General features: G+C 44.0%; 1 protein-coding gene across 1 annotated transcript in view; it reads right to left on the reverse strand.

Moving 5' to 3' along the window:
* The window catches only part of spata5 (spermatogenesis associated 5), a 94,753-nt gene extending 69,852 nt beyond the window's left edge, over positions 1-24,901 (reverse strand). The window contains exons 1-12 of the mRNA XM_044040759.1: positions 24,563-24,901; positions 23,936-24,060; positions 23,699-23,856; positions 23,006-23,064; positions 21,971-22,705; positions 21,693-21,822; positions 21,554-21,610; positions 20,907-21,030; positions 20,065-20,166; positions 19,137-19,290; positions 8,308-8,462; positions 1,733-1,942 (exon numbers count right to left, since the gene is read on the reverse strand). Coding sequence (XP_043896694.1) covers positions 1,733-1,942; positions 8,308-8,462; positions 19,137-19,290; positions 20,065-20,166; positions 20,907-21,030; positions 21,554-21,610; positions 21,693-21,822; positions 21,971-22,705; positions 23,006-23,064; positions 23,699-23,856; positions 23,936-24,060; positions 24,563-24,737 — 2,184 coding nt within the window. The 5' untranslated portion in view covers positions 24,738-24,901. The remainder of the gene's footprint in view (positions 1-1,732; positions 1,943-8,307; positions 8,463-19,136; positions 19,291-20,064; positions 20,167-20,906; positions 21,031-21,553; positions 21,611-21,692; positions 21,823-21,970; positions 22,706-23,005; positions 23,065-23,698; positions 23,857-23,935; positions 24,061-24,562) is intronic.
* Between the last annotated feature and the right edge of the window lie 256 nt (positions 24,902-25,157).

The raw sequence follows: 25,157 nt of genomic DNA on the forward strand, positions 1-25,157 counted from the left end.
AATCCCAGGTTCCTCTTCCTACGGCAGGGTCAAAGGTCGGACACGGTGAGTTTAAAACCATTGACACGGGAGAGATACGAGCACCGCGTGTGTGGATATGAGTGTGTGTGTGAGGGAGGAAACTGAAACTGACGAGATGATAATAGAGTTTGTTTTTTTCCTCACACAGAGGAAACAGTCTGAGCTGTAAAGTGTCCACGTTTAAATGTGGATAACGTATCCAAGTCAAAGCCACCGCTGCACTGGAACGCCACGGACACTGCAGACTCTGGAGACACTGGAGACGGCGCGGACACTGCAGACGCTGGAGACACTGCAGACGCTGCAGACGCTGGAGACGCCGCGGACACTGCAGACGCTGGAGACACTGCAGACGCTGCATCATTCAACCACGAGGAGAGCAGCTCAGAAAGTGGAAACATAAGCGATGTGATTCCCAGTATCTGTGTCAGTCTGGACACTGGTGGAAATCACTGGATCGGATATCGGACGGATAAAAATGTAAAATCTGATACGATCCAAAAATGCTATTATGGCATTATTGGATCATGTCTTTGAAACAGCTGACAATGAACACAGCGGGTTTTTAAAAGAACAGTAAAGCTGGTAAAACCTGGTGGAGTTAGTGCTCCTGCAGGTAAATCATGTTCAATGTGACAAACATGTCACTGGAAGACAACGCATCAATAAGAATCTTTCCTCATGACATCATAGTCTGTGTATCTACACATAGAGTATAGAATCATGATTTAAGACATCACTGATCGCCCTGTGTTTCATGATGACATCACTGATCGCCCTGTGTTTCATGATGACATCACTGATCGCCCTGTGTTTCATGATGACATCACAGACTTCAAAAACCCCGATCTGCTGCTGTTTCTGGTGTGAATGTGAATGAAATGTTTGTGGCTGTAAAACCTCTATTTCAAGGGCGGTTGCTCAAGGAATTTGAAAGCATTTCAGGAAAACCTGAGCGACCGCGTCCGTGTGGAAACCACGACAAACAAACCACAGCAGCTGAGAGCTTCTGTCTCACACGGCAACTGCTTTTCAAAATATCCACTGACCAACAATTCAACAAGCTGATCAATCAATCTCTGTCAGCGGGGGGCATTGATGTGTGAGGGTCGGGGAGGGGTGGGGGGAGTGATGAATGAGAGGGGACAAACACGGGGGTCAGAGGTCAGACAAAGAAGCTCTGTGCGGAGGAAGTTGTGCAGCCGGACCGCCTTCAGGTCATCAGCAAACATCTCTCATCCCAGGATTCACTGTCCTGATGCATTCATGCTTTCATCTCATCTAAGTCCCTCAGTGGCAACGAGGAATATTAATAGTAGTTTCAATAGTTTATATTAATGATATGCAGATGACATTCTCCTTTTTGTGTCAGATGTATACGTATATGTATATAGATATATATGTATATATACATATATATATATATACATATATACATATATATATATATATATATACATATATAAGATATATAAGCTCCTTTATGTCCCGAAACAACATTTTGTGTTATTTGTAAGAGAAACGCGAGCGTGAAGCATCGCTGGCATGACTTGTGAAAACCTGCTGAAGACGACTCGGCCTCGGTCAGATGTCATGTCTCACTTCTAGCTCTCATTTGTACCCAAATGTTTAAATGCACTTATTGTAAGTCACTTTGGATAAAAGCGTCTGCTAAATGACATGTGATGATGACGCACTGATGAAAACTCACTTTGATCGCCAGGAAGTTGAGTCCACTTTCATGAGCCAGGGCCTTTGCTATCATGGTCTTGGAGCAGCCCGGGGGCCCGTAGAGCAGGACTCCTCTGGGCGGTTGGATCCCCATGCGGGTGAAGGCCTCAGGATGTCTCAGCGGCCAATCCACGGCCTGCTTCAGCTTCAGCTTCACCTCCTCCATCCCGCCCACATCTGACCAGCGCACCTGAACCAAAGACATCATCAGGTCATAAACAGACATCCTTTAACAGGTGAGAGACGGGGTCTACAAGACGAAACAGCAAATAAAACACATAAAAAACAACATCTGATCCTTACACCACCACGGCCTGTGGTACATGTACAGTACTTTAATACTGAGTATGGAACTATGTATTTTCTATGTGAATTTGTGTCCATTCACTGTGTCGAGCACTGATGAGGTCACACCTGGCTCACAGCTCAACCCAAAGATGCTCGCTGGGGTTGAGATCCACTTCAAACTCAGAGTCAGACCATGTCTTAATCGTCCTTGCTCTGTGGGACACAGTAACAGTCAGAAAAGGTTCTTCCTCAAACTGTCTGGGTTTGCTGAAGATTGTCCTTCATGGGGGAGGGGAAGAGGCCTCGAGCTCAAAGCCTGACTGAAACAACTGGATTTAACCAAGACACTTTGTCCATATTGTGTCTTTATCTCCCTGAAACCACAACTGTACGTGCAGTAACAGCAGTATCACCATCAACAAACTCGTGGTCACACTCGGGTCATTTTGAGTCTTCATTTCACCAAAACACCAATGTCCATGTCTTTGGATTGTGGGAAGAAGTCGTGAGTACGTGCGGACGAATCCCCCGCAGACCTCAGGGAAAACCTCGATAAAACCAGGATCCAAACCAAGGGGAAACAAACGAGACAAAAGGTTTAACTCAGTTAAGATCAGTTTCAAATCAATGTTTGACCAAAGAGGATGAATCCAAGTCCAAGTCCTCATAACTGACGTTTCACTTCAAACAATAAAAACACAAACTCTGATTGCAAACTGATGTCGACGATGACGTTCTCACGTCTCGGATCTCCACGTTTCAAACTTTCTCAGAGAATCCCGTCCCAAAAAAGACAGAAAAAAGAAATAGAAATTGGACGGAGAGAACAGTGAGTTCTTCCAGACGGATGACAGGGGTCGACGAGTGGGAAGAGAGAGGAAATATAAAAGCATTTCTGGGACATGATGGAGGAACTCGGGGTTGAGTCGGGGGAGAGTCTGGACAGAGTGAACAACAACAGAGGGAGTCAGCCAATGGGAGGGAGGGAGGGAGGGAGGGGATCAAGCAGGAAACAACCGGAGGAGATAAAGCAGATGAGGAGAAACGTATCCAAATCCCTCTCTCCTCCTTCCTGTCCATTTATTCATTAACCAAACTCTCTCCCTTTCTCTGCAAATCAACATGATGTCTTCATACCTGCTCTGTCTCTCTCCTCCCACACGCGCTTCCATCGCTCTCACAGGTTAGTGTGCAGATCACTGTACTGTGTGAGTGTCCTCAGACTCCTCCCACAGCACTAACTGCACGTGAGCGTAAATCTTCAACCTCATCAGTGGAAACGTCTGCACGACAGAAGCCAAAGTGACGTCGCCTGTGTCACAGTGTTGGAGCACATGAGCTTCATCTGTGGAGCCAGGGAACAATATTTCAGGACGTTCGGTGCAGACAGAAAATCTCCAGATTCTCTGTCTGCCAACATTCCACTTTGTGTTCCATCTCACTAACAACATGCAGCGAGAGAGTGGACTTTCAGTCAAGAGGCAACAAAAGAAAAAAGAAAAAAGCCCAGAAAACGGACACGTTTTCAACATGTTACAGGAAAGAGTGAAAGTTGTGAGACTGAAGTTTATTCAGTTCTAAAACAAACCTGTGCGTGATGCACAGGTTTTGTTCTGATTGTATGTACAAAGAAACAGTAAAAAAGAAGGAGCAGCGTAACTAAGTAAGTCACGTTTGCATGCAGACGTGTCGTCATGTGGTGGATGTTTGGGACAAACAGACAACTGGGGCTCAGCGTCTTGCACAAGGACACGTCGGCATGTAGACTACAAGAGTCTGGGATCGAGGATCTTCCCGAGGAATCTGCCCAAAACACGGCTCCTGTCAAATATCAAATCCTACTCATCATTTCCAAGTAAACACAGAGTTCATCTTCCTGCTCTCTGATTCTCTGTCTTATCTCTACATCACATTCTTCCTTTCCTGTCTCACTTGACCTCCTCACTGTGATACCATCTTCACCTTAAATACTGCTGCTTCACCTCCCTCCCTCCCTCCCTCCCTTCCTCTCTCTGTCTCTGTCTTTCACATGCTCACCTCCCCCTCATAGTCTCCCTCCCTCCCTCCTCTCTCTGTCCAGAGGTAACACATCCCAGGCCACCGGCGCCGTCTCCGGGGTACGAAGCACCTAATGGAAACCTGGCGTCTGGCCACATACTGTAAGTACCGGAGGATTTATGGACAGAGCCGAGCGAGAGAGGGGAAAGGATAGATGAGGAGGAGGAGGAGGAGGAGGAATGAAAGAAAAGATACCCCGGAAGCTGGCAAATGCTCAGCTGAAGGCAACAGAGAGAGAGAGAAATGGAATGGAATGAAGAGTGAAATCAAAGTAATGGAAACAGGTGAGAAAGAGAAGATGAGTAAAGGAATAAATGAAGAGACAGAGGAGGAAGAGTTTGTGTCTGTGCAGGTGATGAACACTCTGTAAACTCTGTGTTAATGTTTTATTACTTCCTTCACTGGCCGGGACAGTGAGTAACAGCATCAGTGAGGTCAGTTACTGTAAGACAGAGGTGAGAGGGTGAGAGGGTGAGAGGGTGAGAGGGTGAGTAAAGTGTTAGTTTGTTTAGTTTGTTGTCAACAAAGTCAACAAAACTAATGTTTCTTTAAATAAAAACAACAAATGACGGTCAATGAATGAACTTGTTGAGCTGTCGTCAGTGATTGTTGTTGTTGTTGTTGATTGTTTTTTCCCACATTAACTGAATAATGTTACATCATAACTTTACAACAGCATGTTTTTCTCTTGTTGAATCTTTGGCTTCATCATCTCGTCTGTTTACGTAAAAACCTGTCATGTGGTCAAACCATGTGACTTGGTTAGTGGCACGTTTGTGTGCCGTCACCGCATTAAAGCACAACTTTGCAACTAACAGACAGTAGGGGGCAGTAGAGACAGCAACCCCCAAAAACCAAGACATTTAATCATTACAATAACTCCAAAGACATTAAATCAGAGTGGAAATCCTTCCATAGTTCCACTTTAATGTCATGTGTTAAAAAGTGTTCAGTGTTAAAACACAGACAAGCAAAAATAAACTATGTTAAATGTGATAATGCACTTGTGACGCAAAGACTGGAACAACATCTTTGTCTATTTTCTGAGCTGCTGGATTAATAAAGTTCTTCTTATCTTATCTCATGTGGTCTGCTGAGAGCAGTGTAAGATTTGCTCCTCCCTCAGGACAGATCACCCTGCCCCAGAGTCCTGTGACGGTGAAGACCTCATTCACCCAAAGTCTCGAGAGGCCACGAGTCCTGGACTGTAGAGTCCTGGACTGTAGAGTCCTGGACTGTAGAGTCCTGGACTGTAGAGTCCTGGACTGGAGAGTCCTGGGTGTGGCAGACAGGTCTATGATTTGTGACGCCTCGTGTTTATGTGGCGAGGCGTCGACACAGAATGCCTCTCATTTCACAGGATATGATGTCATAAAGCTGAGTGAGGCGAGCGCTGGCCTCGGGCGTGGAAGGTAAACTACATCCTGTGAGCTGTCAATCATCTGAACTGTCGTGTCACTCAAGCAGAATCATTGTGAGAAACAACAATAGTGAGCGACATTAATTAAAAGGCTCTTCTGTGGAATTAGAGGGTGATATTTTGACTCACACCTCGCCGTGCCGTGTCACCCCTCCACCTCCCTTTTTTCCCTCCCTTCCTTTTTGGTACAAGACCCAGTTATTATCTTTTACTGTTGTTTTCTGAACTTTACAAGGGGCCTCTGAGGCTCTGGCCCTTTGATGGGGTTGAAAGGGGGGCGAGGGGACTTTTCAGACAACGAGGTTGAGGCAGATGAGGAGTAAGTTTAAAAGGAGGAATAAAAGGGCTCGTTATGCAGCTGCCAAATGAAAATATTAAAGCCAGACTGCACGCTGGACGGTAATTACTTAAAACAACAACACAATGCGGCTTAAATAAGAGAAAGAGAGGGAGACTGTCGTGTGACAGCGAGCAGAGGATGAAGAGCGGACTCTACTTTACGTGCAAGCGTAAACGGAGAGGCATCATCTGTGAAACTCAAATCTCCAGTTCCGTGATCTGAGAAAATGTTTCTGAGGAACTCGAGGCGTGTGTTCATCCGGCACCACTGGAAGTTTCTTATATAAAATGGATTAGAAACAAATGTTTGCACTCATGTGGATATAATCAAGTCCGGGCTCTGCGGCTGGACTTCAACTCACTCCTGTCTCCTGTTTCCAGGAAGCGGCCGCAGGACTGAACGTCTCTGGGTGAGCTCAGTGCGGGGGGGGTGGCGGGGTGACGGGATAGGAAGGACGTTTCTTCTTCTTCATCTTCTTCATCTCTTTCTCTTTTTTTGGGGGGTTGCTGGCAGGAGCCGTCAGCGACTCAATCTGCTTCCAATTACCGGTGGAGGATGATGTTAGTCCTCTTCCTGTCCGTTATGTCTTACACATGCAAACTCCAAAACATCCTGGAGTCTCACCACTGTCCTCTCATCCCTCCCTCCCTCCCTCCCTCCCCACTCTCTCTCTCTCCCCCCAGTTGCTGAGAGCTATCAGTGATTCATCTTTGTTGTAGTGGAGGATAAAATGGCCACGGGGTCACTCCCACTCTTCCTCTGCCTGACCTCGTCTTCTAAGGGCAGATGATTCAGTGGTCAGTGCATCAGCAGAGAGGAGGGAGTGAAGCACCACTGCTGCTGCTTCTGCTGCTGCTTCTGCTTCTGCTCCTGCTGCTGCTTATTGATAAGTGAGAATATAGTTTGGATTCTGAGTTTGTTTTATGCTTTAATGTTAAATGAGAATGTGAAGAACTAATGCTGATGACAAACACAGGATCAGTTGGTGTCATTAAAGCATGTGAAGGCTCTCTACCATCCCTGTGCTTCTTCCCTCGCATGCGTGGAGCGCCATCACCATATGTTCTTCCCTTTTGTTTCTTTTGAGAGGATTTTCCTTGTTTGCTCCACAGCTGGAGACCAACTCCACACTGAAGTCCACTTAATTCAGCGAGACGTCCGTGCGTTGGTCACTTGTGGTTCGAGGGACCGCAGCAAAGACTTTTCTAAAAAGCCTTATGTAAAACAAATCTTGATTCCTTTACATGGTCTTGTCATTAAATTCAGATGTTTTATTAGATGCTGCAGCCTTATATCATCGTCAGGTCTCTGAGGTCTTCAGATCAGGGCTCACATCTCGCTCCAGAAAGAAAAGCAAGCCTGTGTTTTTGGCTTCTAAACAGTAGGCCCCGCTCTCAGCATCTTTTATTGCAATGATCTCTGTGATGTCTTCTCTCCAAAGGTGCAAATAAACTTGTCTGACTTTGTTTGCTTACTGATTGTCAACAGCTGCGTTTCTCTCACTGTGATAAGACACGCAGACAAACTCTGGCACGGATCAGAACCTGGATCCACATTTTCTTTTTCTTTTTTTTTACAGCCGGGAAATCATGCTTTTCACTTTTATGTGTGTGTGTTTTTTTTTGGCTCAGTGAATCACTGTTCCGAGGGACCGTCTTCAATTTTGGGAAGTCAGAAACCTGAAAGGCATTTGGAGGATCGAGGACTAAGTGTCCTTACTCTGACATTTCCTGGCGTCACAGAGTCCCTGTCCTGGAGACAGCGACTCTGTGACGGCCCCGGAGTGAGCAGTGTGGGACGCCACTGATTGCTGATTGAACTTGCATGCTCATACTTGTGCGCAGCCCCAATCAAGTCATAAGTATCTACCACAGACTGGTATCAGTATCAAAGAAAGAGGAATTATTTCATGTTTGCTGACTTTGAAACCAAACTTGTGTCAGAGCGAGGTCATACTCTGTGTGCCCGCAGACACGCCCATGTGTCTACAGAACACGCCCATGTGCGCACAGAACATTAACGACAATCAGTTAAATGACGATAAGCATTTACACAATCCAACCATTGTGAGTTAATTTGAGTCGTTGTGCAGAATCCAAAAGGACAGAATCCAACCCGAACCAGGCCTGAACTCACGGGTCCCCACGGGTCCAGGTCCGGTATTCATCCTCTGTGCAGGGAGCATGCACAGTCCACATGTTTGGAATGGAATGGTAAAGTCTAAAGCGGTCTAAAGCGGTCTAAAGCGGTCTGAAGCGACCTCAAATGCAACACGGCAGACAACAAAGGAGGACATCCAGCAGCTCGCGGAGCGCTCCACTCGGTGGAAACGTCATCAATGAGTGGAAACTGAAATGACGTGAGTCAGTCTGACCCTAGTGGACGTCTGCTAACAAACAGAGAGTGAGTGTAGAGCTGAGATGAAGAGGCAGCAGTGAGTCGACTGTACCTTAGGGACGTCTATAGCGACCTCCCTCATTGCGCTGGGCTTCACGGCAGACATGGCCCACTGAAGGTCCTGCAGCGTGACACTCACTGTCCCCATCAGCTGCCGGTCTGACGGTTGGTGGGAAGTTCCCAGCGCTCGCCTCAGTGCACGCAGACCTGCGGAGAGAGAAGGTTAACACGTGTGACACGTCTGAAAAAACATAAACGACATAACCAGCAAAAAGCAAAAGTTCAGGGAATCTGTTCCACTCCAGAAATGCAATGAGACAACAATGCGACGGTTTGAAGACACGAGAGGGCGAAATCCCTCTTAACCGAGTTCATAAAAACACAGACTCCACTTGTACCGCAGAGGACATTCAGGCGGGCAGAAAAGGTGAATCACAGAGAAAACAAAGAGGGGAGAGGATGTGAAAGCACGGCTTGTTTTCCTAAAGAAGCATCGCTGGTGTCGCTGTGGCTTCAGGGTTTTTTCAAACCCACATGCACTCAGTCCAACTCTGTACTCAAAACATTCAGGCTTGTACACGCTGTGATGATACACGCCTCACCAATGAAAATCTCTAAATGAACACTAATTCCCTCTGTGAAGGCGAAAATAATTGGGCCTGCATTATTGGATAGACAAGAGAGGAGGCCAAAAGGAAGAGAAGTGTAATTGAAGTGCTTATGGTATGAATACACAACGTTTTAGAGACTTCTACATTTCAACAAAAAGGAGTCGGCAAAACAAACACTGACGTGTCAATATCAAGACTGAGCCTTTGTTGAACCTCGCACAGGAGGGATTTGTTGATTGACCTCAAGGAGACAAATTCTGGGCAGAGACCGACCTGCTGAGGCGATGAGTGAGTAAAAGACACACACACACGCACGCACACGCGCACACACACTCCTCTACAGCTGAAGGCACAGGAACAGTTCAAACATTCATCTAGCTTCTGGATCTCCCCGAGATTCTGCTGGTCCTGGTCCTGGTCCTGGACCTGTGTCACCCAAACAAGATTCTGCTCGTAGTAGAAAGAGAAGAAGACGCAGACATGTAGCTTGAAAAGTGAAGCCGAGGAAGTTGTCAATGTTAATTTCCGCTCTTCCTCAACAGTTTTGAAACTCGTGTTCCCGTTGTCATTAAAGCACGACACCAGTGTGATTGACAGCTGGTGTCCGGTTCCTGTTTCAAAAACTGCATTTCAGATACAGACTGAGGTCACGCTTCAGAGAATTCATGTGTGAAAACAGCTGATGAGACTCTGAGTGTCTTTCTTCTGCTGGTGACAATCTGCCGTTGTTTCTGAAACAACTTAATTACGGTGAATTCAAAGCAGTGTTTTCCTTTTATTTAATCAAAACACAAACAAACTTTAAAAACTTTAAAAACATGTGTTTTCCTGATTGCATCGTTCTCCTCGAGACCTGCGCTCGGGTCTGGTTGTAATATTACAAACTTTGTTAAATTGGCTGAGAAGAATGTGTGAGGAAAAAGAAAAAAAGAGGAGAAAGCGTTGAATCCAGCTGGGAGATTTAAACCCTCAGTCCACACACACACACACACACACACACACATGTGGACGTCACGGTGAACGTGGGCAACAACGACACACGTGCGTATACATCACACACACACACACACACACACACACACACACACACACACACACTTGGCTTCGTCCTCTGAACTGAAGCGAGCGGGAGTGAGTGTGTGGCCAGTAGTGTGTGAGTGTGTGGCCAGTGAGTGAGTGAGTGTGTGTGGCGGGAGTGAGTGTGTGAGCGGGAGTGAGTGTGTGAGAGTGAGTGTGTGAGAGTGAGTGTGTGGCTGGGGGTGGCGGGAGTGAGTGTGTGGCCGGGGAGTCAGTGTGTGTGAGGTAGTGCGTGAGCGGGAGTGAGTGCGTGAGCGGAGTGAGTGCGTGAGCGGGAGTAGTCAGGACGTGGTGCAGGGCTGGGGGCCCGGCAGCAGACGAGCGGGGATTTACGATCATACGAGACTGCATCCTGTTCAGATTTTCCAGGACCCGTCCCGACGAGGCGAGTGACAGACGGAACGAGAAAGAAAAGCACAGCTAACATGAGCATGTGTGTTCCACAGTCCCCGCTGCCCTGGTGTATACACCATTCACCCACCCGCTTCCTTGCTCTTGATCCCCAGAGGTCTAAACATCCCATCATTCCACCTGGCTGCCCGCTTTAGCTCTTCATCTGTGTTAATGCTTCAGACCGGCGCTGCTTAGGCTGCACAAAAACATCTGGTCCAAGTGGAAGGGAAGGGGCAAGACAGGACAGGATGTGGAAGGAAGCTGGGGTGAGGAGGGAGATGAGGAGCAGCAGCCACAGCCACACCATGTGCACTAACCCCAGACCGACAGCTGCCAGCTCTGGAGAGGTGTGGCTTCACTGATGGAGGAGGGAGGGAGGGAGGGAGAGAGGGAGAGAGGGAGAGAGAGAAAGATGGTCTGAAACACACCACAAAAACAGATTCTGCAAGAGCAGGACAAGAACGTGTTAGAGTCCAGTCTTTTTTAAGTTAAGTAAGAGCACGACTCACACACTCACAGACTCACAGACTCACACACTCACAGACTCACAGACTCACAGACTCACAGACTCACACACTCACAGACTCACAGACTCACACACTCACAGACTCACAGACTCACAGACTCACACACTCACAGACTCACAGACTCACACAGACTCACAGACTCACACACTCACACAGACTCACACTCACAGACTCACAGACTCACACACTCACACACTCACAGACTCACAGACTCACAGACTCACAGACTCACACACTCACACACTCACACACTCACACACTCACACACTCACACACTCACACACACACACACACTCACAGACTCACACACTCACACACTCCCAGACTCACAGACTCACACACTCCACACCTCACAGACTCACACACTCACACACTCACACACACACACTCACAGACTCACACATTCACAGACTCACACACTCACAGACTCACACACTCACAGACTCACACACTCACACTCCACACACTCACAGACTCACACACCACACACACACACACACACACTCACACACTCACACACTCACACACTCACACACTCACACACTCACAGACTCCACAGACTCACACATTCACAGACTCACACACTCACACACTCACAGACTCACAGACTCACACACTCACACACTCACAGACTCACACACTCACACTCACAGACTCACAGACTCACAGACTCACAGACTCACACACTCACACACTCACAGACTCACACACTCACACACTCACACACTCACAGACAGAAGAATGCAGGTGACAAATGTTTATTAAGGAAACTAAGCTGTGTGGAGATAACCTCGCTTTTGGCAGCAGAGAAACATCCTGACCACGAGGGAACCTGAGTTCATACTCTGCACAATTCTGAGTCCTGCCTGGAGGGCAAACTTCATTCAACTCTGTCTCTCTCTACCTGTCTCTCTCTGTGTGTATGTCTCTCTCTACCTGTCTCTCTTCTCTCTCTCTCCCTGTCTCTCACTGTGTCTCTCTCTCTCTGTGTGGCTCTCTCTGTGTGTGTCTCTCTCTCTCTCTGTCTGTCTGTCTCCCCCTGTCTCTCTCCCTCGCTCTTGGCCGACTCTGAGCTCACATTTGGTTTAGTTATGAAAACATCCGATGGGAAGGGAGGTGGGAAAAAAAAGAAGAAGCAACACAACAGAGTTTAATGTGAACCTTATGTGGACTTATTTTCCTCTTTCATTCTTTTTTTACACTCCACTCCAGAATGCTTCAAATTCACCAGAGAGATGGAGCGGGGAAGAAGGGGCCCCCTAAATGTACAAGAATGCACATTTGCAAAACATCACAATAAGGCTCCAACTAGGTATGGAGAGGAGGGAGAAACTCATTTCACAGAGCTGTAGGGACAATGGGGGTCTGCTAGTTTGTGGTTTTTCCAACACGGATGGTCTTAATTACACCATGTGGGTTCAAAAGAGAGCTCCCCACAAGTCAAGGCCTTGTCCTCGGGGGTCACCAACGACCTGGCCCCCACCACTAAAGAAGAGGAAGAATTCAAAGAGAGACACGACAACATGTGAATCATCACGAGAGACATAAAGGCAGAAAATCTCCGATCCGGCCAACGTTGAGATTAAACGGCCATCAATCGGCTTCTATTAGTGACCGAGTGTTAATGAAAGAGCGACGACTGGAATCTTACATGACTGTGTTTGTGCAAACGGAGCAAAATCACACAAACTGGATTGGAGGGCTGCGATCTGAGCGCCTGTAATTACCAAGTAATTACAAAACCACTGATATTTAATGGTGAGGCACAGTCAGTCCTTCCTATAAACACTGTGGAGGAACAGCTCTGCAGCCCAGACTGTGGAGTCTCTTCAGGATCAGGATTAAGGGCAGATTATGATGTGATAGATGTGTATAGATCATAGATGTATCAACTGAGTCAATCGCTTCCAGAAATGAATGCAATAGTAACCAATTTTAATGAGTCGTTTCATAGATGGACCACACCTCTAAAGAGTCCCTGAAGTAAATCTCACTTAAATGTTCAAGCCAAGAAAAAGAGTCTGGTTTATGCTTAAAGTTTCTGTGGGAAACATTGATATCTGACATTAAAATCCATGTAATCCCACCTGCACGGGATTGTTGAGGAAATCGATATAAAAGAAAAGAGGCACAGCGTTTACGACTCCAGGAAGCTCAAAAATGGACAATATTATTACGCCTGTACAAAAACGTTCAATAAAAACTAACAAGTCAAAAGAAAAATCCATAATAATCTGGATCTACTGGAACTTATAAGTTATTTTGCACATTTTGATTGAAGAAACTTCACTAAAACTTCATTAATGTTTCATTCAGATGATCCAAGACCTATTTGATGTACACATTTTATGCATGTCGCAGTGCAGGCACAAAATATTGATTATTGGGACAAAAGAAAAGTCTTTATCAGTCACTTCTTATGTCACTGTGCTGTGATTAAATAAAGGTGTTTCATTCATGCAACTGCAAGTAAATCTCAAATGACAGCGAAAAGAAAATAAACCCTGCACTTGATTTCAGCGGGGGACAATGAGGACGGCCACGAGCGCTCGTCCTCAGATGAATTGTCAAATACTTTGGGCATTACAGCACTTACACAACCACAGGAACGTTTTCATTACTCGCCGGGGCTTCCGGAACAGCCTTTGCACCTGTATTTACAATACCCAACATCTGTTCCTGGAGCCGGAACACCACAATAATATGTCCTCTTAAAGTGCACACACACACACACACACACACGGAGAGGACAAAGACAAATGTGCTCACACACTGCAAACATGCTGGAAACATGTGCAGACACACACACACACACACACACACACACACATTTGTGATATAATGAAGTTCCTCGCCCTTAACTCTGACCTAAACCATCACAGCCTAATAACCTAATAAAAGAAACATCTGCCATCTGCCGTTCTTTCATTACTAATGTACAATAAATCAACACAAAACTCTACAAATGAATTGGAATAAATATCTAAATATTTACAGTATCTATAAAGGTCCATTTCCACACATTCTGCACTAAAATATCCAAAAGCAAAAGACTGTATTGACTTCCAGTGTCTAGTTTGGTCAAGTGAGAAAAAGACATCGCAATAATAATATTTATGATTTCAAATTAAAAGTGTTTGTTTTGATACGGAACGATAGTTAGTTTACAATATAAACATATTCATTGTGCAAAATGAATATTAATAAAACAAAAACATACAGAAATAACTCATTATAACTGGATATTAGTGAGTTTATAAGTTTGAAACATCTGTTCTAACACTAACCTTAACTTAACGACAACTCAACCCTTAGTCCTAACCTCAGAGATGGTGTTCTCCTTAATTAGGACCAGGTTTTGGTCTCTGCGAGGACTGCTGGTCCTGACAAGGTCAGTGTTTATGCCAGAAAAGGTTCCTAAAGAGGTAACACACACACACACACACACACACAGCTGTCTCTGGGTAAAGGTAAGAGCCGGGGTTAAAGAGTACAAGCCGCACATTTCCGGATTTTATAAACAGAGGCCTCAAATAAACTTCACATGCTGATCCCGCTGATATTTATGTGTCCCGTCCCCAAAATTCCATGAGTGTCTTTAAAAGGACAGAGGAGTTGAGAAAAGTGCTTTATAAGGCAAAGCATTCAGCTCTGTTTGGTCCATTTACTCTCACACGCTCCGCTTGTCTGTCCACGTCTGTCCTCCTCTGTCCTTTAACGTACTGTCCACCTCAGACATCGGTCACTCTGTCCACATCTGTCCTCTGTCCTTTAACGTACTGTCCACCTCAGACATCGGTCACTCTGTCCACATCTGTCCTCTGTCCTTTAACATACTGTCCACCTCAGACATCGGTCACTCTGTCCACGTCTGTCCTCCTCTGTCCCTTAAAGCTAGCTAGCTACATAGACAGACAGGACAGACGGACGGACAGACTGATTACATGTTTATCAATATAAAGTAGTTGTCTAACCCCTGCATGTGTGGCGTGTGTGTCGCTGCTGCTTTCCATCATGTTTTTAACGCTTATTTGAACAGAGTATTCGTGAAGCGCACACACACACACACACACACACACACACACACAAGCACACACACGCACACGCACACACGCACACCCACACACGCGCGTACACACACGCGTACACACGCACACACACGCGGTTCCACCTGTTGATAATGATATTTACACTCTACCAGCAAAATGACATAAAGGTGAAAGGATTCATCTGAATACATGAAAACCATAAATATGATATATGTATATATATATATATATATATATATATATATATATATATATATATATATATATATATATACATATTATATATTGTGTAAGATTGTGTGTTTGTCCGTCTGAGTCAACAGAAATGATGTGACATTTTAAATCAAAAATTAAACTAAAGTAGTAAACATAGACACGTGAGCACTCATGACTAAATCACTCACTCATGACTCTTTCAAAAGAGTGAACGTATGAATGTATGAATGTATGAAGTGTGTTTACCAAATCACTTCACACATTCATTTACTACTTTTAATCTCAGTGGAAGAAGAGGACGGCAAATATGGAGCCAGATCTTTTTTCCGGTCAAAATAAGCGGCTCAACAAAAAGCTTTCAGCTTCCACAGAGCAGAGCTGCTTGTTTATTATTCTCCATAATCAATTTTACCGGCTCTTTTTTGTTCCAGCGGGCTTCCCCCTGTTTAGAAGAGGCTCGTAAACAGTGTTAGGGTTAGGGTTAGTCCGGATGTGGCACAAACCAAACAAGCACGAAAAGCCTCCGCCGCGCACACGCTGGAACAAACGTGCGCACTCACACACACAATTTACTGTGTTTAGACTGTGGAAATGAGTCATGTGCTCGCGCCAGGATCAGCCCAACGCCACGGAGACGCCCGGAGTCTCTGCGAGGCTCGCCCCGAGACCACGTGATGCTGCTGATACCACACACACAACTACAGGGATTCCTTATGAGAAGTGGTTTTGTATTATTATTATTATTATTATTATTATTATTATTATTATCATCATTATTATTATTATTATTATTATTATTAATATTAATACCACCATGGAAATGTTTTCTTCTTTCTTTATATGTACTATATATACACACACTTTGTTTTCCAACCAACAGCTGTGTGGAATTGTCTTTATAAAGTTTATTATTAGCTGATTTTTGCAAATTCTGCCAAATGTTTGACCACCAAAATAAATCTTTTCTTCTAAACATCAGCCATGACTTCTGTAGATCTATGGACACAGAATTCTTAAAAGAGTTACTGTTTCATAAGAAGTTCTGTTATTTAGTGGAAAATTCATTGTATATGTGTTATGATCTGTAAAACACATTATGCTTAACCTTGAGTTTGGTTATTATTACTTTCATTAGTATTACTACGACTAATACTACCTTGAAAATAACGTGGCATTAATATAATATTAATCTCTGTAAATCTGTAATATATCTATCATGACTTCCGTAGATCTATGGACACAGAATTCTTAAAAGAGTTACTGTTTCATAAGAAGTTCTGTTATTTAGTGGAAAATTCTAGGGTTATCGATTAATTATGAATCGAGCACTAAATGAATCGTAAACTATTTTAATTATCGATTCATTCGTTTTACAACAAGAAAAATAAGTTTTTCAGCTTCTTAAATGTGAATAGTTTCTACTTTCTAATACAAATCTAACTCATGCCATTTATAGTGTTTCACAATATTAGTCAGGTGGGTGAGGTGGGTAAACTCAGCTTAGGGCCGGGCCCCCATAAAAGCTTGGACCGGCCCTGAAACCTGGTCCGGACGATCATGTGACGAGGAGCTTCACGCAGATACAACAGACGAGCAAACGCTGTCAGGGAAAATGTTTCTAAATAAAGTTGCTGCTTCTAACACGGTCCAGTAGACAAGGGACAGAGAGACAGAGACAGACACAGAGACACAGAGGACCAGTGTCCACCATGACTGCACTGGGACAGAGGGAAGGATGTGGTTTTTACTGTAATGAGCTGTTTGTTTGCTAAACATGTGAAATCCTGTTAGAAAAGTTTAAAAATGGAAAAGAAGAATCATCCCGACATTCCTGCATGTTTGATAAAAGCTGGGAAAAAAAACAACTGCAGTGGAGGGACTGTAGAGAATATTAAAATAGAGTTAGGATTATGATTGATTGATATAGTTTAGTTGTTTGGGCCATGAAATGTCATCAAATGTTGAAAAATGTCAATCATTTTCTCAATACTGCTGGCACCTGGACTTGGCAGTAATATACCAGATGTCCACTAGAGGGCAATATACGAGCTTACTGCAGTTCATTTCTGGTGTAAACTCTGAAGCAGTGGAGGCTGCTGCTGCTGATGATGATGATGATGATGATGACGATGATGATGTCCTGTGCATTCATCAAAGCACATTACACTCATTTCCTTTCATGTTACGAGACCTGCTCCACTTTCACCACTTCTTTTTATGTCTTTGATTTATTTGACAAATGCACTACAGAGTGGAGAATAATAATAGTATTATAATAATAATCCAGTGTAATCCATCCCAGCGTTTGTTTAAACTACACTTAACATCACAGTACAGTAACAATATGGTATTAATTGTATTAACGGGAAGTTAAAAACATGTTATTTCTGTAGTGATGGCCTGATAGTTTGGTAATAACAGTAAAAACATGTTTGTGAGACATCAGGGAGTCTTGTGCACATGTTCATATTTCTTTTAATCTTTCACTTCCCATGTATTTATTTGAGTATGTCAACATTTATTTTCAAATCAACTTTGAAACTTTTTTACTCCTTTGTATCAGAGTATCTTCAGTATTTGTATATGTGTTATGATCTGTGAAGCACATTATGCTTAACCTTAAGTTTGGTTATTATTACTTTCATTAGTATTACTACGACTAATACTACCTTGAAAATAACGTGGCATTAATATAATATTAATCTCTGTCAATCTGTAATATATCTATCATGTTGAATCCCTCAGGTACAACTACGATGTGCAGCCGTGCAGTGATGACTCCGCCCACGTTGAGGAGGTAAAGTATCTGTCGTGGATCTGAGCAGAAGTTCTGAGCGACTCTTTGATTTTAGTGTAGATCTGCATTTGTGTTTCATTTACAGCGTATCTGTGTTTTATGAGGAGACTGAAGCTCATGTGCAGAACAAAGCCTCAATAAATGAATTCTCAAGCCGTTTCCTTGCCTGCGGCCGCTCTTGTGAGGCCTGTGTTTGTTTAGTGATGTGTGTGCGTGCGTGCGTGTGTGTGTGTGCGCGTGTGGTTGGAACTGAGCGAGGAGTCAAACGGGGTTGGGGAGGTTGTTGTCTCCCTCAGAAAACCCTGCCAGTCACGTCTGGACCTCTGCAGACAGTAAATCACGCTCCTCGCCGGCTCGCTTCCGCACAGCAGCCCCGGCTCTGCCTCAGCTGGAAATGCAATACGCCACAAACTCGCCTGGTCCTGGGACCACCCAGGAGGTCACACACACACACACACACACACACACACACACACACACACACACTGAAGAAGTTGACAACACGTGGTGGTTTCTGTGGTTTCTGTCACTGGGGAAGTGAAGACCACATATCACAGCATCCGTGTTCAAAGGAGCTGAAGACATCGAGGAAACATCCAGAAAATAATTATTAACTGAGGGGAGAGAGATTGTGGGCGAGATAACACCGAGGATCAACCACAGCAAACTGTTACTGATCTTTGAGGGACTTTACTCGACTCCTCTGAGACTCTGCACATCTTTGTTTATGCTGCTGTGATTCTAGTAACGACACGCGTCACAGGCTGGTGAACTCACATTTGACTCGACTGGATTTAATCTTCGGTCAGAAAAAACAACAAAAATGACAAAAGGGCTGATCTTCAGACAGACAGGGTTGGATTCAGGTGTTTCAATCAGAATTAAGGGCCTGACATTTTTGGCCATGGTGGCCCAACATGATTATTTATATACCAGAGGTATTTGTGTTGTTTTGTGAGTTTCACTGGACGAACAAGAAAATCAACCACTGGGCCACGTTTCGTGTCTCAAATCCCGTCACAGTCAATAAAAAGGATTTATAATTTACTGTTTTGATTAAATGATGATGTCAGACGGCCTGACTGTGCCTGCTGTGGGCTCTAGGCCCTTTATATATGTATATATATATATATATATATATATATATATATATATATATGTATATATATATATATATATATATACATACATGTGTGTGTGTGTGCACTCACCTGCTTCTTTGCAAACAGCAGCGAGGTCCGCTCCTACATAACCATGAGCGGCGTCCGCCAGCCGCATCAACTCCTCGCCGCTGGCACCGCACGGCACCGAACTCAGCTGCTTCCGCAAAATGTCGCCGCGCTCCGCTGCACCAGGAACTCCCACCTGCCGGAATATTGATGAAGAAGAAGAAGAGGAAGAGGAAGAAGAAAACTTTAATTTCAAAGTAAGTAGGGAGTATACTGCTGGCAGAACACCCTGAGACGACCCTTTCCAACCTCCCACCACCGACTCAGAGAGGGGAAACACGCCTTTCTTGTCCTCCAGTGTTCCCAGAACAATTTAAAATGTTGATTCAAAACACAGTCAAGTAAAAGTTTAACATTAAAATGCCAAAATGATTTTGTACTGCAGTTTGAGGAGGAAACAAACTCCATGCAGATCGCATGATGGTCAGTAAACCCTACTGGGATGGATAAACATTAATAAAAGTAAAACAGTGCCTTTACTGAGAGGATCCTCCCCTTTAAAAACTGTGCTATTTAAAACATTTAAAGATGGAGAGAATAAAACAGCGACTCCTGCGCTGATGTTGGAGTCGTGACTGAGCACGATCTGTCTCATTCACACTATCACTGTGTGTTTCTACATATACACACATATATATATATATGTATATATATATATATATATATATATATATATATACGTATATAAACCATGGAAAGAACTAACTGATGAACTGACAATGTTCACGCACGTCTCTACGGAGTTTCAAAAACTCTTTAAAATGTCTTTTTTCTTACATTCTGGGTTATTTATCTCATGGCTCGTATAAAGACTAACAGTGTAATACTGGCCAACATCACTAGATTAGATGGAAACTCAGTGGATTAGATGAAAAATCCCTGGATTAGAAAACTCAGTGGCCGCACTCACCTCCAGCTCTTTGTCGAAGCGCCCCGGTCGCCGCAGCGCAGGGTCCAGAGCGTGCGGTCGGTTTGTGGCTCCCAGGACCAGCAGCTGACCTGAGTGACCCTCCTGCAATAAGAGAGGGGAGGAGTTTACTCCTGGTTATTACTAGTTATTTTATTATGTTATTTATTTTATGTGCTTTTAAGATATTGTGCCGCTTCAGAGATCAAACCCACAGCGTGTGAAGGGCGTCCAGCAGACAGAGATGGTTTCTACATGACTATCTGCACTCCCTGTCACTCCTCTGTACGCTGTCACACAGAGATTCTTTATGACTCGCTCGTGTACGAGTAACACGGCAGACCTGCCCCTACCAAGATGGCCGACACGCTGACACAGTCAGTGCAGCATCTCGTATGAAGAACAGTGTGTGTGTGTGTGTGTCCTTGTCTATAGCTGCAGTGGTTTCTCTGGTTTCTGTCTCCTCCTGCGGTCACTCGCTCACTCAGCTGACCACCAATCAGATTTCTCCTCTCTCACAAAACAACCTCTACCACAGATTCACAACCAAACACGGACGACGTTTATCGCGGCTTAAAACTAGGGATGCACCGACGACAGAGAGTGGATTTATAGCCAGTAAATCAGAGCGTTGTGAGAGGAGACGACCTCTTTAAAGCCCTAAAACCAAGTGTTTTTCTTCCTCTCAGTGAATAAATGTCAAAAATGGTTTTAACGAGACCAGAGAAGGAGATCACATGACTACAAACGCTTCCTTGGCCTCGTTCACTGCAACATTTCTCAGAATTGTAACAGAATTCTCTCATTCAGATGTAAACTGAGAGGAAACAGAGGGAAAGACTCACTGAACCGATCCCGTCCATCAGAGTCAGGAGAGAAGCCACCACCCGTTTCTCCACCTCGTTCTGAGCGCCCTCTCGCTTCGGACACAAAGCGTCCAGCTCGTCGATAAAGATGATCGCCGGCTGTCTGTCACACCGAGAAACAACAAAGCACAACATTTTCATTCAAAACTCCTTCAAAACCGGAGTTTATCTATATTATATACAACTGCTTTGTCATGATATAATAAGACATTTGTCACTTTTTCTTTCTTTCTACAGTTTTGCTCCATTTCCCTACCTCCACATATTTATTTATGTATGTATGTATATATACATACATATATACACATACTAGGGCTGCAAGTAACAATTATTTTCTTAATCGATGATTTTCTCGATGAATCACCTAATTGTTTATAAAATGTGGATCGGTGTTTCTCAAACGTTTTGTCTTGAGACCAAAAATGATTCCGTTTTTAATGATTTCTTTGTTTTATGGAGCAAAGAAACTGGACAATATTCACATTTAAGAAGCTGAAAAAAATCATCAGATAACTTCATCAGTTATTGTTTCAGTATTTACAGAATCTGATTTGGACCACGTTTGTGTTTCATGTAAATGTGTGTGTGTGTGTGTGTGTGTTGTGTTAGTTATAAATAAAACAAACCTCTGCGACGCTTCAGTAAAAATCTGCCTCAGTCTTGCTTCTGTTTCTCCGTAGAATCTGTAAAGAACAAAGAGTAAAAGCACAGATGATTAAAAGCGCTCACATCCACGCTGGATTAAAACACTCATCGTTTCCTCACTTGCTCATAATCTCCGGGCCGTTGATCACCGTCATGTGAGCTCCGACCTCGTTGGCTATGGCTCGTCCGATCATGGTCTTCCCGGTGCCGGGGGGGCCGTACAGGAGAACCCCCCGAGGAGGCGGGATCCCTGTAATCACAGGTGAGTCTTTTCATAACACCTTCCGTATCTTTATTATTATTATTGTTATTATTATTATTATTATTATTATTAGTATTATTATTATCATTATTAATAAAGAAGTGTTATTATTATCTAAAGACGATGTTGTACGCACCGTAGCTGCTGAACAGCTCCGGGTGTTTGAGAGGAAGCTCGATGGTTTCTCTGATGACGTCCAGCTGACTGCTCAGACCGCCAATCATGCCGTACGTGACCTTTGACCTCTGCGCTTCTGCATCTGGATCGTCCTGCCTGGTTCTGAGCCTGAAACTGACTTTAGTGGAGCAGGAGAGGCAGTAGAAGGTGTCCGTGTTCAGAACACCACCAGGTGGCGCTGTGGGGGTTTTCTCCGTCTGCTCTGATAAGAGTGAGCCCTCGAGGCAGACGGCGTCCTCTGCTGGAGGAGGAGGAGTCTGGGAGTCGCAGTTGGAGGGACTGGGAGAGGAGAGGGGAGGGAGCTGGATCGGTCGGCGTGGAGTACTGGCTGCAGGACCGGGCTCTCCTGGAGTACTGGCTGCAGGACCGGGATCTCCTGGAGTACTGGCTGCAGGACCGGGCTCTCCTGGAGTACTGGCTGCAGGACCGGGCTCTCCAGGTGTTCCTGGTGCAGCCTCAGCATGACTGTCCTCCACTGTGAGGAGGCTGAGCTGCAGGGAGAGGTCACCTGACGTGGAGTCCAGCACAGAGTGGATCACAGACGAGTCGTCGGCGTCAGGACCTGACTGTGGCGGAGGGACCGGTCTCTGCAGGGTGACACCGTCCTCACCTCTGACGGCTTCCACCTGGAGGCTGCATGAGCGGCCAAAGTAGGTCAGGGAGAGGAGGTTTCCTGGCAGCAGGAGGTTTCCATCTGGCATGAGACAAACAAACAAGTTTTGTTTTTGTTTGTCTCACGAGTTAGAGAGAACACGGGAAATCCAGCGGTTTAAATACACAATCCTGAACGATGCTTTTACGTTACTTTACACATAAGGACAACAAAGTTTATATATTTGTTGACACAGAAGAAGTTGGACGCACAATCTCTGCCACAACGTTTGATAAATGACCCTAAAAACCTTTTAAATGCTCAGATGTGAGTCACACATCTAGAAATCAATAATGAAAACTATACTATGAACTATAATAAGAATTCTGTAAATCCACTTACCCAAAGTCCTCAAGAAGAAGTTCTTGAACTCTTCGGTCTCTAGTGTGTCGTCTTTTGACCTAAAGGAAAGTCATGTGTGTGTGAGTGTGTTCTGATCATGAAAAACAACATAACATGAGATCAAATTAAAACGAGCAATAAATAAGCCAGAGCCTTTGATCTAAAACAGGTGCACAGATGTTGAATAAAGTCGAATAAATCGATAAAGAAAATATCCACAAAATCAAATTCAACAGGGATTAAAGTCAGGTTTGTTTTTCTTTGCTTCCAACTGCACTACAAATCTTTCCTTGAGGGAAAATAAAGCTCTGAACTGAACAACGCTGGACTTCTCACTCAAACTGCAGCTGCCAAATACAACCAGCAGGTGGCAGCATTGGCTTAAAATACACAAGTAGAAAAAAGTCAAGATGTTTAAGCTCTCTCTGTTTTTAAATGATAGTTTCTTGTTAGCACATTTTATTACAAAATAAGACTAAATCTAATACAGTACATTAGTTTTGTGGCATTATTGAAAGATAACTTTTGAGATATTGTTATTAAAAGTTGTTTTAATTATGGTTATATAAGAAGAATATGATAGTGTATTGTTAAATGTTGTTTGTGAGAGCTGAATACTTAATAACAACAAAACAAAAAACACTAAGACCATCGAGGGATTAAAAAAACAGAAACAAAGGTCGTGACCTTTACCTGTTTTTTAAAACCACCTCTTCAGCTTTAAGCACGGGACCTGTGATCGACTGCAGCGTCACCTTCTCCCCCGACTTTACTCGCAGGTTTGTCTGCGCGTGTTTCTGAAGACCGACTTTTCCAGCTGGAAAGGTCACGACGGGCCATCCCACACACACCTGTACGACCCGGAAAGACAGAGAAGTGAGTCAGAGGAGAGGAGAGGAGAGGAGAGGAGAGGAGAGGAGACAAGGATACCTCTTGTTGTCCTGAGGGACTGGTCAGCAGGACCGCTCTCCCAATGCTCGCACCGGCCAATTTCATTGAATTGAGACTCAGCTGGGCTAGTTTTGATCTGCAGGATTTGGGCGTTTTGTCGTCAGCTTGAAGGAAAAACAACAAATAATAACATGTGAAATCCACAAACATTGTTCTTTTTATTAAAGACTCTTAAGACATTAATTAAGTCATCGTGTTTTATCCTGGGACTCTTTAGAGCAGCCTGACCACAGGTTGGGAACCAAGAGACTAAACGTGGAGAAACTAGGATAATAAAACCTATCACATCATACAAATCTGACAATGATAAATTTGAAAATGATATCGCTTTTATCAAGTCACGCTGATTTGAATGCACTTAAATACAGTTATTATCATGTCGATAACATCGATGATTCTGCAGCGTTTTCCTGCTGTAGAGAGACAGTATCCATACATGGAAGTGTTCAGTATCTGGATGCTTACTTAAAGCACTTTGTAGTGTAAAATAAATATAAATAGAGTAATATAAATCTATATTTTAGTGCACATAGAGATTAGACAGCTTCACTCACAACATTCAGACATTTGTTGGTGATTTCACTCAATCATGTGTCAAAGTCTTACCTTTGTCAATGAAATCGATGACAGTGAAGGAGTTAGTGTTTGGATTCCTGCACTTCCGTCCCTCGTGCCCCGGTGTTTGCAGACCGGAGGAGTCGCTCGAGCTCTCTTTAAGAAACCCGGAACTATCTCCATCACTGACTTTCTTCGATTTACTTTTATTTTTCTTGCAGGACATTTTTTTAAAGTGGATTTTTTTCCTCCACGTGAAAGTGCAAACATGTGTAAACACTGAGCTGTGCCGTATACTTCCTGCTTACACTTTGGCCCCGCCTCTCTTTACCGTAAACCCCTGTAGCTCTGACTGAAATATTCACTCACTCACTCACTCATGTTCTACCGCTTTATCCTTATTGTATTCTAAGTGTGTCCATAAATGTGTTTTATTTTCTGACATTTCACAACAAAAATAGACGTGAATACAAGTGAGTTTAATCAGGATACGAGTCTAAACGGGCACAAAAAAACAATTTCCAATTTGAATATCATATCATTTTAGATTTGCGATGTAAAAGCCACGTAGAAACACATGAGAAAATGAAATACATTCAACAAGAAACATGACAAAGATACAACTTTATCTTCGGCATATAACTCA

The sequence above is a fragment of the Solea senegalensis genome, linkage group LG12 (genome assembly GCF_019176455.1).
Source record: "Solea senegalensis isolate Sse05_10M linkage group LG12, IFAPA_SoseM_1, whole genome shotgun sequence".
Classification (NCBI taxonomy): Eukaryota; Metazoa; Chordata; class Actinopteri; order Pleuronectiformes; family Soleidae; genus Solea; species Solea senegalensis.